Below are 14,895 nucleotides of genomic sequence, written 5' to 3' on the forward strand. Positions count from 1 at the left end.
GAGGACTTCGAAGTCAGGAAAATGTGAATGGGGTTCTCAGTGTCTCCTGGAGAAGTTAATCACCTGCGCCGGGCCTCGCTGTCCCCCTCTGTAAAGAAAATCCCCTTCTGAGAGCTCTTGCGAGGATGGATGAGATGATGCATGTAAAGTGCCTGGTTCACAACTCCGCTCTCCCCCCGCCCAAAAGAACCCTCAATCATTAGTAGCTATCATAATTAATTGATATCTCTCTCCAAGTTCCCTTTTATTGTGTGGCCTTTGCTTGGGACGTCACGTGGACTAAAAATCTTTCTCGTTGGCCATTTATTCCAGGGTCGTTTTAGCATCAACCTTTACGGAACCGGCCTGTCTCTAACTGAATCTGCCAGATGGATCTCCCAAGGGAATTATGCCGTCTCTGACATTAAGAAGTCGCCGGTAAGGTTACCGATGGGTTGGGGGCTGGGTTTTGTTTTCTCTTCCTTCCTCCCTCCCTGTGAGGCGGTGGTGCTAAAAGTAACCGGTGTGCTTTCCCACTTCCTCAAACCATTTTACAACGTGTCAGCAAGAAAATTTAGGACATAAATCGAAGGTTGAAGCGTGTACAGGTGCGCGGAGCAGAGAGTCTTGCTTTCCTTCTGGTGAATTCCTCCTGGAGATGTGAACCTGTGAACCATTGGAGCAATTAGGAGGATGCCTAACTAGGAAGCTGAAAGTAGCCAGTGTGGCTCAGACACCTTGCAGTTAATTAGCCAACATGCAATTCACCTAGGTGAGCTTAGGGAAAGTGATGTCAGTCTGTTTCAGAAGAATTGAAATACAAACAGGGCTGGAAGAAGGGGTAATTCATGAGGAGGGTTTCTGGAGAATTAAGAGAAACACAGGCTCTCCAAGTCGGCTTGTCAGGCTCTAAAGTCTTGCTGCTCAAGGTGGGATCGATCCCCGACAGAGCACCCACATTGCCTGGGAGCTTGTTGACAACGCAGTTTCTGGGACCCCAGAGCTTCTGAGCAGGACCTGTAGCTGAACAAGGCCCCAGATGGCTCCTGAGCTCAGTACAGCTTGTGACGCTCTGATCTGCGTACTGTTTCTCAGCGTGGGTGTATATAAGAATCACTTGGGAAGGTTTAAAATACATGTGCCCGGGCCCTACCCGGATTCACTGAAGGGGAATCTTTGGGGAATTTGAAATTCCCCAGGTGACTCTAATGCATAAGCAGGGGCAGAAAGCACTGCCCTTTGCAGCCTAGAAGTTGCCGCGATGTGGGGAAGGAGCCTGACCCGCAGGCAAATGTAAAACTTATGGGGTGTGGCCTGTGGCCCCAGTCCTGCCTCAGCTGTGAGCTCTGCCTCCCGGTCTCAGGAAAGTGAGTAAGGGAGGAAAAAGAAGAGGATTGGAAAGTGTGGTGTTATTCCAAGGTGAGGTTGCCAGACAAAATATAGGATGCCCCGTTAAATGTGAATTTCACATAAACAAGCAAGATTTTTTTTTTTTTTTTTACTTTAATCATGTCTGAAACATTGCATGGGACATACTTATTCTAAAAAAACAGTATGTGTTGTTTATCTGAAATTCACATCTGACTGGGTGTCTGGTATTTTTATTTTCTAAACCCTATCAGAATCGGAACATAAGGAAACAGCTCAGTCAAGCTGCTTCCACCAAGGAAGGGAAGGAACATCAATTATGACGTCTGGGGGAAATCTCAGAGGTTCCTGATCCCTTCTTTTAGCTTCCAGTGTTAAATTTGTGTCTTTGGGGGAAAAAAAACAAACAAAAATATCTCTCTCACTCCCTCTTTTCTCTAAGCCAATCAGCTCCTTCAAATCTGATTAACTAAATGACCATATCGATTGCTTATAAATTAATCATTAAAATTTGTTTCTTGTACTGAAAGGGATAAAGATAGCTGAGAGACAACACACGTGCTTTAGGATGTGTGCTTTACACTGTCCTGAAATTAAGTTCTTCCCTGCTCCTACTATATATTATGTTTCAGTGACTGAGAGAAACAAACAAAAAAATTAATTGGCCGAAACGCGGTCAGACTTAAAGCATGATTATATAGAAAGCCATCTGTGTAAACTGTAATCTAAGTTTCAGTTCTGTTTGTTAGTGTCATTACTGCAGTTTTCATCCAGAACCGAACAATATAATTATAGCCGGGAGCGCCACCTTGTGGAGACAAAGATTACTGCCCTGCCAAGACGGGCTGGCTGTTTCCCCAGCTTTTGGGGGATTACGCCTGTGTTGAAGGGAATTGGTTTCATAATTGCCTGTCAGCACTTTTTTTTTTTTTTTAAATCTTGGTGTTCCGTGACAGCTCAGAGAGCCTGAGCTCAAAATTAATCTCAGGGGTCTGTCGAGCACTCCTTATGAATCCCCAGGAGCCAGAACTGAGCAATCCCTAGCTCCTAGCAGCCCCGAGAAATGATGCTTTGTGTGCCTGACCTGCTACGCGGTCCACAGAGCAGCATCCCCTAGGGATACTCCATGAAAATAGGCTCCCGCAGGCAACGACACTTGGGAAAATTGTATATATTTTTTCCTTCTTGAAGAGTTGCAGTAAGCAGGTGTGTATTTTAGGTTGGAATAAAGTGTACAGGAGGGAAACCTGTGTGGTTTTATTCAAACCAGCATTTCCCTAAATCATTCGTTCTCAAACTTGGGCCAGGACTTGCTAAAACACAGCCAGCCTGGGGAGGGGCCTGAAATGTACACTTTCAACAGTTTCACAGGTGATGCCGATGCCCTGGTCTGGGATCACATTTTAGGAATCACTGACCTAAGTTAAACCAACCGCAGAGCCTTCTTCTCAGAGTTATACCTTTTAATTTCCCTGAATTACCAGTGGTTCACGGAACACACTTTGGAAAACTGTGTAATGTCCTGCTCCCACCATGACTGAGCACCGTCTTGCTTCTGAGGGACCGAGGCTGGTGTCCTCTGCGGCACGCAGATGCTGGCCCGTCCTAAGCCCTTCTCCAAATAGCCCTGATTTGATTCACCCGTCACATCATCACTCTCACTTTCCTGCACTTTTCTGCTGGGAGCTACAGAGAGAAAAACACAACGAGACCCTCCATTTTCCAAAGCCGCTTGGCGATAAAATGCTTTCCCCAAGCGAAACTAAAGGAAAACTCTAGTCGTTCAGGGTAGAACTGAATTACCAGAACCACGTGCAGGGCAGGAACGTGGTCTCACGAGCAGGAACAAACCTGGTAAAAACAAGACCCAGTGTCAAGGTTCATTCTTGGCTGCCTGTATGTGTATAAGAATAATGATTTTTGTTATTGAAATAGCGCCTACGTATTGGCCAATGTATATGCCTTCAATCCCGTTCCTCCAGCTTTCTCATCAGATTCTTGGGAGGGTACTGAAATCAAAGCCTACAGAGGCTGCAGAGTATAGAGGTTAAGCCCCAGACCCTTAAGTCAGATCGCTGGACGTGCTGTTACTAGCCTTGCCACCTTGGGCAAGTTATTTAACTTCTCAGGGGTCTCAGTTTCTTCACGCATAAAATGGGGACCCTGGTGGTCCTTACCCAGTTGGGTTCTCGCGGAGCATAAATGAAATAGGGCGATAAAGCTGTTTACATGTCACTGGGCAGGCAGCAGGGGCACAGTAAGTATTAGCTGTTAATGTTACAACATCTTCATAGGCCTGAGGCTTGCCTTAAGGTTGCAGGATTGGTCAAGGTGATGAAGGAAGCAGGCTTGCTAGCAATGGAAGGACAAGGGACTACAACCTGAGCAGAGGCTGAGCCTGGACCTGGCTGGCCCCCACTGCACCGTGTGGATTTTGTCCATGTGGGCCCTGCCTCACCTGGGAGTAAGGCATGTGGGACACCCCCTGGACCCAGGGATGGACCTCTAGACAGATGCTTCAGCTGTACCGGCTCGACTTAGGGATACCAAGTTTCTACTCTGCTTGTGTGTGAGGGGCAGCCAGACAGAAAGGGGGGCTTGGCCCGGCTGTGAGATTGGAGAGAACAGCTTGGCGTTCTGAGCTCCTTTGCCGGTGATATTCTGTGCATCCTCACCTCATGAATGTGCTCAGGATGGGAAAGGGTCCTCAGGCCCCATCCGGACGATCCCCCCACCCCCAGAAAGATGCCCCATCTCAGAGCTGTTGTCTGGCCTTCTGTCCAGGAGGAGGTACCGGAATGGCCTTCAGAGCCAGGCACAGTGAAGGGAGCCATTTAGGCAGGATGGGAGAGGTGCCCTCAGGTCTCTGTGCTGCTTCGTGTACCTGGGGGATGGGCAGGGTCCACAGAGAGCTGGGGACCTGTGTTTCTGAGGTACCTGGTCTTGGGGCCCAACGGTCATTTCTTATTCTAGGGGAAGAGCTGTAAATGGAAGAATTGCTTTGAAATTAAAAATTAATGAAAGTTGCATTACCGTGGGGGAGATGGACTCAGTTCCTATCTTTTAATCTTTTAGTTCATTTACAGCCGGTGGAGTTAAGGTCACGTGATAAATACCTGTGTGTGTGCGCGCACATAGCAAGCATAGTATCAGTCCTCGTTTATCTACCATAAGCTGCCTCCTAACCCACAATTCATTTGTGAAAACCCAATTATCCACCAAGTATGAAAATCATATTACAGACAAGTAGAGTGAAACTACCTTTTATAGATGTGTACATTTTATTCTGTACGAACCCATAGAAGTTAGATGTTTATACATATATTCATATATGTAAGTGTGATTTGGACTATAGTCGGAAAAAAAAAAAACAAGTACTGTGTTTTATAGGCCGTTTCATCCCCAGCATACTCCAAAGAAATGCAGATAAGCACATTTCAATCAAAGATGTGTTGGCTTTGCTAAATTACATGAGTCAGCCTACCTTGGTCATATTGACTGCCAAAAGCAGAGAAAGGAGTGAAAAGTATGAACTATAAACTATTCCTTTTTTTTTAGTAAATTTATTTATTTATTTTTGGCCGCGTTGGGTCTTTGTTGCTGCGCGCGGGCTTTTCTCTAGTTGCGGCGAGCAGGGGCTACTCTTTGTTGCGGTGCGCGGGCTTCTCATTGCAGTGGCTTCTCTTGTTGTGGAGCACGGACTTTAGGCACGCAGGCTTCAGTAGCTGTGGCACGCGGGCTCAGTAGTTGTGGTGCATGGGCTCAGTTGCTACGCGACATGTGGGACCTTCCCGGGCCAGGGCTCGAACCCGTGTCCCCTGCATTGGCAGGCAGATTCTTAGCCACTGTGCCACCGGGGAAGCCCTATAAACTGTTCTTAATGGAACAGAGGTCATTCATTTTAATTATATGTAATAGCTCAAACTCTACTAACAAAATATTTATAGAAAAGAGATTTTTAGAGGGCTTGCTTTAATGAAGAAATAAAAATGCTTTCTAATTAGTGTTTCATTGTATGGGAGCGGGTGCTTCAAAAGTGCTGGGAAAAAAAAAAAAAAGTGCTGGAAAACATCCGTTTTTCTCTGAAATAGGCACTGTTTCCATGACAATCATGTATTTGCTATTCATTTTCTCAGTATATTTTTTTTATTCTGTAATAGAAATAAGTTTTAGTTCAGGCTTTACCTAAATCAAATTGAGTCCTAGTTAATGCAATAACATGAACATTGCAGAGCTAGTATCAGCGATTTTGTCATTACTCAGGCTGCTCCTCACCTCCATGAACAGGCTGTGATGGTAATCCACACATAAAAAACACTTTTACGACAATGATCGCTAGGACTTATAGAGTACTACATTAGGCCAACTGTGCTGAGCGCTTTGTATGCTTCCTTTCATTTGCAGCAAACCTACAAGGGGAGACTCATATTATCCCCATTTTACAGATGCACCAGGAAACTGAGGTTTAAAGAGGGTTTTTTTTGTTGTTTTTTTTGTTTTCTTGCGGTACGCGGGCCTCCCACTGTTGTGGCCTCTCTCGTTGCGGAGCACAGGCTCCGGCCGCGCAGGCTCAGCGGCCATGGCTCACGGGCCCAGCCTCTCCGCGGCATGTGGGATCTTCCCGGACTGGGGCACGAACCCGTGTCCCCTGCATCGACAGGCAGACTCTCAACCACTGCGCCACCAGGGAAGCCCTAAAGAGGTTATTAAAGACATGATACAAGCCTGAGGCAATCTGATCTCTGCTGCCAGAGCAGGAAGAGTTTGGGTAAAAAATAAGCTTTGATGAGACAAAAGACATTCCTACTCTGTCAGCATCCTTAGGGCCACCAGATGTACACTTCAGCTTAGGGAAAAAGTTCCTGGCTAGAAAACCAGTTGTTCTGGCATCAAATCTAGTTGGTAATATCAGACTAGCTCCAAAACTAACAGGGGTCCCTAAAACCAAGACCAAGTAGGGTGATAGAAATCGATCTCCCAACTTAACCTCACTCATAATCAAAAACATACAAACTTTTAAAAGAGTAGAACTATTTTTTCTGTTTGTTTTTTTTTCTGCAAAATGGGAAAGTTTCTTCTTTTTCCTTTTCTTTTTCTTTTTTTTTTAAGTGAGAGTATCCATTGTTTTCAAGAGACTTTCATAGTTTGACCATATGAATCAAATACAGCCCAAAGATATCCTGAAATGCATGCACAAGTATGGTTCACACCACTGTTAGTCCCAGTAGAGGAAAATGTAAAACACCTTAGATGCCAAACCTTGTTCAGCAGTCAGGGGTAGGGGGTGGCTCATAGGACATGGTAATTTTCAGACGGGGATATGGGGCCTCAATGAAACAAGGAGCTTTTCATAGCACAGGGAAGCACTGAGGGGACTGACTAGCAGGGCCATCTGGATTGCAGTTCACCAAGAAGAGTGTACCTGTTCAGCCTTCTTCTTCCACTCATTCACCAGATGTGTATTAAAACCGTCATGAGCCACACACAGCTAGCTTCTGGAAACCCTCGGATTTTAACAAGGCACTGGCCTTGCCATCATGGGGCTTACATTCTAGGGGGAAGACAGACATAAAGAGAGAACTACCCCATGTTATAGGGTGCTGTGCAGCAGGTAACTGCGTCAGAAAGGTTTCTCAGGGGAAGTGGCCTCTGGGCTGGGTTCTGAAGAATATACTGGGCAAAAGTTGGGTGGTCCAGTGCACACAGAGAGGGCGAGGGAAGAGAGTTCCAGTGAGAGGAGTAGCATGTGCAAAGGGCCTGTGTTATAAGAGGCACGTTAGAAGAACAACCCAAAGAAATGCGGAGGAGCGGGAGTAGAGAGAAAAGATGAGACAAGACAAACCCAGACAGGCAGGCAGGGTCAGCCCGTACAAGGCTGGAGACCAGGGTTCAGCAAACTTTTTCTGTAAAGGACCAGCTAGTAAATATTTTAGACTTTGCCAGCCAAGAGGTAAAAACCATTGATATTATATATGTATTTATATGACAAGAGCAAGAACAAATTGACATAAAAATTTTAGTGATTCAATTCAAAGTGTAATAATAACTGAGTATAAATTTTTGTTATCCAGATCTACCAAGGAAAAGTATGAAATATTGAGAGAGGACAACATTTTGCTTAATTAGTGTTCTCTGCTGTCAAAATTGATTCTAAATGTTTATTTGTTAATGCGGATCTGAAGTGAGATTTTCTGTACTTCATCTTTATAATATTGTCCACAACCATATCATTTTAATTGACCATATTCATGCCTTGGCAGGCGTTGGTAGAATTCTATTAGATTTTTCACTTGATATCTGCCTTTCAGCGTGTCATTACATTGCAGATGAATCACTTGTAATTAAAGGTGAGGGCTTCCCTGGTGGCGCAGTGGTTAAGAATCCGCCTGCCAATACAGGGGACACGGGTTCGAGCCCTGGCCCGGGCAGATCCCACATGCCGCGGAGCAGCTAAGCCCGTGAGCCACAGCTACTGAAGGCCGCACACCGTGCTCTGCAATAAGAGAAGCCCACGCACCGCAACGAAGACCCGACGCAGCCAAAAATAAAAAAAAATAAATTTATAAAAAAAAAAAAAAAAAAAAAAGGTGAGATGGAAGCCCCTCAATTACCTCATTAGATGGATTTTGAAATATGAAAATTTCCTTTGTGCTTACGTCCAAGTCCAAAAAATACTGCTGGAACTGTATTTCATGCTCAGAAAATATATCCACTATAAATGTACGTGGAATAGCGATAAAGCTTCTTGTTTTAACATTTGACAGAGTGGGAAGTGTGCAACCTGCCTTAACGTGATTTATGATTCAAACAATGTTAGTTATTGAAATGACTTTACCGCAGTATAACTTTTGCCTATAAGTGCAGTTTTTGCCTTGCAATTTTAGCTCCCATTCATTAAGAAACATTATCAAGTCAGTAGCAAAAGATAATGTCCAAAGCCATTAAGTGTTCAATGACAGTGATTGAGGACAGGTCTTCTTGTTCAGAAAATTTTTAATCCCAGCCCTGAGCTCAAAATCACAGTAAAACTTTCCCACTGCTGAGTCATCAATCTGCTGTGTGTTAGGATAAGTCAGGGTACTCAGCTTCTGGTCCTGACCCCAAATTTCCAAAACTGATGCAGGTTATGTTTATGATAGAAAAAGAAGTTCATTATTAACACCACCGGTTCTGTAACACCAGGTAGGTCCATGTATTTTCCACAATGAATAATCACAGGCTTTAAACATCTTACATTTTCACAAGCTTTGTAAATCGGTCCGACTAAAGCTTTTCCCGCTCCGCCCATATTTCTTACCATGATTAGTTGTGAACACATCTTAGCAGGTTACACTTCAGTTTTTCTGCGCTAGTGTTTTCTCAACCTCTTTGAAATACTTCCACACAGACCATTCCTGGAGACTAATTCTTTGATCACTTCAAACTCAGCATGGTCTCCTCAAATAAACAACTGAAGAGTATCAGTAAAATCTATGTCCTCACCAAAAAACAAAGGAAACCACTCCAGTTATTCGCTTTGTTTTTTAATTGATTATTGATACGGCTCCCAAATGTCATTAAATTGTTCAGCAACTGGTCTTACCAAAAGGATAACAGTCTTAAACAAGTTGCTTTTCTCTGGACACATTTCTTCAGCAATTACAATTAAACAAGATATCATTAACTCAAAGAAAACATTTATTTGTTTGGCTAACAAATGAGCCATTTGGAAACTTACACATTTTCATCTTTTACTCATTTTGATTTTTTATTTTTGTGAAGAATTACACCATGGTGAGATATTCTGTTCTAAGTTTTCTAAATTCTTGACCGTTGCTCTCCTGTGAGTTGGGAATATTGTGACCATGCTGAACGTGGTGATGTTGGTATGTTGTATTCTCTTAGCACAGCTGCAGTGCCATTGCAGGATGAACACAATGCTTTGCCATCTAAATGTGACAACAGAATAATCCACATGCTACTGTACCTTAAAAGTGCAAAAGTCAGGACTTCCCTGGCAGTCCAGTGGTTAAGACTTCAGCTTCCAACGCAGGCGGTGTGGGTTCGATCCCTGGTCAGGGAGGTAAGAACCCACAGGCCTCATGGCCAAAAAAACCAAAACATAAAATGGAAGCAATGTTGTAACAAATTCAATAAAGACTTTAAAAACTGGTCCACAGAAAAAAAAAAAATCTTAAAATAATAAAGTGCAATAGTGAAGTCTACTTTTGTCTTCTTTTCTTGTTTAGACATATACTGGTAATAAAAGAAACACAAGGAAATGTTATGATACAGCAACAGTCACGGCACTCGAAACGCTCTCACGTTGCACTGTGTCACTGTGACGTGTGTGCAGGGTGGCAGCGTGAGGCTGCAGGGGCCATCTTGACCACTCACCCCTGCTGTAGTAACTTGAAAGCAGCCACAGACATGAGGGAAATGAATGAACGTGCCTGTGTTCCAATAAAATGTTATGGACCCTGAAATTTGAATTTTATATCATTTCCACATATCAAGAAGTAGTATTCTCGGTTTGCTTCTTAGCTATAAAATATAAATGCTGTTCTTAACATTGGGAGCTACATCAATAATCAGTTAAAAAGCAAAGAACTTCCCTGGTGGCGCAGTGGTTAAGAATCCGCCTGCCCAGGGGACGTGGGTTTGAGCCCTGGTCTGGGAAGATCCCACACGCCACTGAGCAACTAAGCCCGTGCGCCACGACTACTGAGCCTGCGCTCTAGAGCCCATGAGCCACAACTACTGAGCCCACGTGCCACAAATACTGAAACCCATGGGCCTAGAGCCCGTGCTCTGCAACGAGAGAAGCCACCGCAGTGAGAAGCCCGCGCACCGCAACGAAGAGTAGCCCCAGCTCGCCCACGCACAGCAACAAAGACCCAACACAGCCAAAAATAAGTAAATAAAAATGAATTTATTTTTTAAAAAAAGCAAAGCAGTTCTTTTGAGTGGTTTCCTTTGGTTCTCGATCAGTAGGTAGATTTTACTGAGACTTTTCAGTTATTTATTTGAGAAGACCATGCTGAGTGTGAAGGGACCAAAGAATTAGTCTCCATGAATGGTCTGTGTAGAAGAAGTACAGGTAAATTACACTTCAGTTTCTCTGCCCTAGTGTTTTCTCATTCTCCAAGAGGATGTAATCTGCGAAGATGTGGGCCATACAAAAACAGGGGCCCACAGGCCATCATTCATCAGCCCCTACTTTAGACCATGGTGAGGATGTTGGGCCCCACTTCTATTCAGAAGTGCTACCTACTGTGTGTACAGGAATCATTTCCCTAAAAGCCGGTGCAAGCCCTGGAAGCATATGAGCCAAGCAGGTGAGCTAAGATGATGCATCTTTTTGCAGGACGGTACCCGGGTCGTAGGGAAATGCGGTGGTTACTGTGGAAAATGTGCTCCATCCTCTGGCACTGGCCTGGAGGTTCGAGTTTTATAGTTACGGTAAGTGTCTGTCTGTCCCTGACTCTGTCTCATTCTTTCTGTACCTAATGATTAGCAGATGTGGGCGGTCGTTTGCCCCTAGGCAGGTGAAGCTGACTCAGTGCTATTTGCTCATCTATCCTCGTGTGCCTGAGGCCGTCTGTTCTCCATTCTTGGACGTGCAGTCCCTAGATGTCCTGTACCAGATTCCTCTGTAGTGCTTATTAAAAGTGCTGCTTACTGGGCTCCATCTCTAGAAGTCCTGCTTCATTAAGTCTCTGGTGGATCCAAGAACCTGTATTTTTAATGCAGGGAATTCTGATGCAGGTAACTCACAGATCACCCTTTGAGAAATAACTGCCAAGGAGTGTTCCAAGTGTAATATAAATGACGTTCATTAAGCCCTGACTGTGTGTCAGGCACCGTGCTGAGCGCCGGGCAGGCATTATTTCAGTGAATCCTCACCACAAAGCCACAGTCTGGGGCTGTTATCCTCATTTTACAGACGGAAGCTGAGATCCACAGCAGTTAAGTAGCTGGCTTAAGGTCAGATGGATTCCCTTGGCAATAACCCAGGAGTGTCCTACCCCAGAGCCTCTCAGTGAATGTACTCTTCCGCACGCTTGTAACTCACAGTGTGATCCAAGGACCAGCGTGATCTGCATCGCGTGGGAACTTACCAGGAGTGCCGAATCTCAGGCCTCCTTCTAGACCTACAGAGTCAGAATCTGCACTTTTAACAAACCCGCAGGAGAGTCGTGCCCGTTAAAGTTTGACAATTCCTGGCGTAACTGTGGTATGCCAGCAAGTTGTCCCTCTGCTGGGCAGAGGACTGAAGTGATCGCTCTTTTTCTCATCCCAGTGCCTTTTACGTACAAGGGCTCAGCCAACTAGGGCGACCCTCCTACAACTTCCCTCAAGCTTCCAGCAGCCCATTACCCCGTTAGGCTCTTCAGGATCCTGGCAAAGCAATACCCAGTTGACACTTCTGTATCAGTGTCAATGTTTAATTAAAAATCCATATTCAACCTTATGATCTCCAATTAGGATTATTTCCACTTCAGGAGGCCACAGGGGGGAAAAAAAAAGAGAGAAAGAAAAAGAAAAAGAAACTTACTGTCTTCAGTAACTGAGATGTCCAAGAGGTGGCCTGACTTCAGGCATGGCTGGATCTAGACGCTCAGAGTCATCAGGACTCTTTCTTTCTCCATCCATCAACAGTGCTTGCTTCTTAAGTGGCCTCATTCTCAGGCAGATCATCTCCTCCACACCATGGTCCCTGGCAGTTCTAGGCTTACATCATCTTTACAGCTCACGGCTCCAAGTAAATGCTCATCTCCGGCATCTGTTCTGCACAAGAACTCTGGCTCTGATTTGTCACATGGCCATTTCCAAACCAATCACAATGTCCCGGAGACTGGGATCATATACCCACCTAGAGTCGGGTGACTGACTGACAGCTTCATTCGGAAGAGGGATGGTTGCCAAAGAACCAGAAGGAGTTTATCAGAAAAGAGGGGAGAGAGGCAGGCAGAGTCAGCAGGTATCCATTAGAGATTCCCATTCAATATGTATTTTATATATTTTATATCCAATAAAGTAAATTTTATATGTATTTTATGTACAGTAACATTTGAGTGAGCACAGATACATAACATTTACGTGCATGTATAAAAAAGGCTAGAAGGAAATACAACAGTATTTGAAGAACATTATCTCAGGTTGGGGGAATCACAGGCTAATGGTTTTTATTTTATTCTCTATACACCCCTGGAATTTCCATGTTTCTTGTAGCAAGTGTTATTTTTTAAATCCAGAGAAAATAGTAAGTGTTATTTTCAAGTTCTATATGTACAGATTTATGGTTTACCTTCTCTTGACTTATGTCATTTGAGACAGAAGATTTACATTTCCTGGTTGGTTCATTTGTTTTCAGGTGCTCTGAAGAGGAAGCCGTTATGGGATGGATGAAGGATAGTGATGAAATACCTCCACCTTAAAATTTGGGTGTGTGTGTGTGAGCGTGTATGTGTGTGAGGACTTGTATGCCTGTGTGTGTGTGTACATATGCATATATATATACGTATATACACACATATATACACATGTATATATGTGTGTGTATATAAATGTGGGAAATCCTTATGATGTAAAGTTTAATATTTATGTTTGAAATTATTTATTGTGATGTAATATTTTTGTACGTAAAATGATTCTTTTATGACTGCCTTTCACGTTATTTTGTCCCCTGCAGTCAGACCACTGCATTTTACGTACTCTACATTATATGTAGTACTTTGACAAAAGTGATCCTTCATTATCACGGTACACTATTGTTTACTTTCTATCTGTAAATGTTTTATTGTTACTTTTTTAAAACCGTAATTTTTAAAAAAAAAAACAACCTAGCCGCCATCAAGGTGCTACAAGAATCGTATGAGGATATTTTTGGCATTTCTAGGAACGTATCATTAGCCAATCAGTAATTCAGTGATGTCACAGTTTGTACCAGCTATTAATTATGTTAAATATCTATTCAGTTTCATGTGATCTCTGGGAAAAAAAGTCGCTGCCTTGGTGCTAATGTTGTATGTATTTAAGTGATCATCAGACTCAGAAATGTAAACGCTTTTAATAAAAGGGAGAAGCTAAAGGACAACTTCCAGTGGACAGAATCACTTGGAAAAAATAAGACCAACTGTTTACCCTTGTTTTTGGACATGCCTTTTTGGGAAGAGAGTTGGACTTTGTTCTTGTTGTTGTTATTCTTATCGATACTTTACTTCAGTTCATGGTGCCTTGGTCTCTCTGTGGTTAAATGGAGGGTCCCCCAAGCAGCTTCATTACAGAGTGACATTGAGCAAATGAGAGCCGCTCAGCGTTTTGCCAAGGTATTCTGAAATGGTGTCTGTGTTAACAGTTGCGATAGAGGATGCGCAGGGTGGGGGTGACCTTCGACACCTCAGCACACCTGGAGAAACTCAGAACCGGATTCTTAGTCATCAGGATTGACTTTTGTATGAAAATATTAGCTGGTGACTTGACGCCTTTGAGCCCTGAGCCTGAAACCCTGCCAGTGTCCATGGCTGCTGCAGTAATTGGTGGCCTTTATGAGAAGAAATGAACTGTGGAGTACAAGATGCCTGTCTTTCTCATCGCCCATTAATCTTTGGATTCCATTCATCTTTGGAAGTCCTGTTTTTTTTCTCCTTTCCAAAATGGAAGTGCCAAAGCCGTGGTCTTTCTGCCCTTCCAGCCTGATTGAAGAAAGGTCATGGCCCATGTCAGACACTCGATTTGAGGAGCCCTCCCATTTCCAAAAACCAAAGAGATTAGGAGAAACCTGGCAGTATTCCCCAAAGCCAAACAAACTCCAGAGTGCTCCAGGAAGTTATATCAATATATGAATAAGTGTTATCCTCCATTATTAATACATTGTGAAAATATACTATGAATAAATACCATGACCACATCCAAACATTTGTGTTTCACATGGTTTCTGGACTCTTGATTCACATTGGAATGAACATATCTCTAGTTTTTAAGATTTCCAGATTGAGAAGAAATGCAGACTTTCTTAATCCCATTGACTGTGTTTGTCATTCTGGAGACAGATAAAGAATGGGGACTGTCCCCAAGGTTTGTCTTTTCATCACTTAAATCAGTTGAAGTGGTTATTCTGAAACTTAGAGACAGAAACCTCTTGTTTGTGTGATGGGGAACAAGTGAGCAAACAGAAGAGGAGATTTAAGTGGGGTTTGGGGGCTTAATTGTTAATATTATGTAACAGTAGTTTCTATTCTAGAGACTGACGGTGTCCTGGGAATTGAGAGCTTTCCAAAGAAATCTAATGAACAGCTAATAGTAAGTGAATATCCACCATATGCCGGGGCCCTTTACTAAATTGTTTTAGCTCACTCTTAGAACCACCAAGTGGAGCAGGTAATAGACTTGCCATCATTTTTTGTATAAGGAGACAGAGCCCTCAAGATACACATGGGCCCAAGGTCACATACAGTGAATAAGTGACGGTCTCAGAAAGAACTTTGGCTCTGATTGGGTTACATGACTTCTTCTGGACCAATCACATTGTCAAGACGGCTGGGATTATGTGCCCACCTAGAGGCA

General features: G+C 43.6%; 1 protein-coding gene across 2 annotated transcripts in view; it reads left to right on the top strand.

Moving 5' to 3' along the window:
• ADAMTS9 (ADAM metallopeptidase with thrombospondin type 1 motif 9) overlaps positions 1 to 13,610 on the top strand; it is a 169,754-nt gene extending 156,144 nt beyond the window's left edge. The window contains exons 38-40 of one of the 2 annotated variants that reach the window (XM_065886320.1): positions 313 to 417; positions 10,694 to 10,788; positions 12,704 to 13,610. In XM_065886320.1, coding sequence (XP_065742392.1) covers positions 313 to 417; positions 10,694 to 10,783 — 195 coding nt within the window. In that variant the 3' untranslated portion in view covers positions 10,784 to 10,788; positions 12,704 to 13,610. Of the gene's footprint in view, positions 1 to 312; positions 418 to 10,693; positions 10,789 to 12,703 lie in introns of those variants that run through there. The other variant, XM_065886321.1, reaches the window with a different exon arrangement.
• Positions 13,611 to 14,895: the final 1,285 nt, after the last annotated feature.

This window comes from Phocoena phocoena, chromosome 10, assembly GCF_963924675.1.
Source record: "Phocoena phocoena chromosome 10, mPhoPho1.1, whole genome shotgun sequence".
Taxonomy (NCBI): domain Eukaryota; kingdom Metazoa; phylum Chordata; class Mammalia; order Artiodactyla; family Phocoenidae; genus Phocoena; species Phocoena phocoena.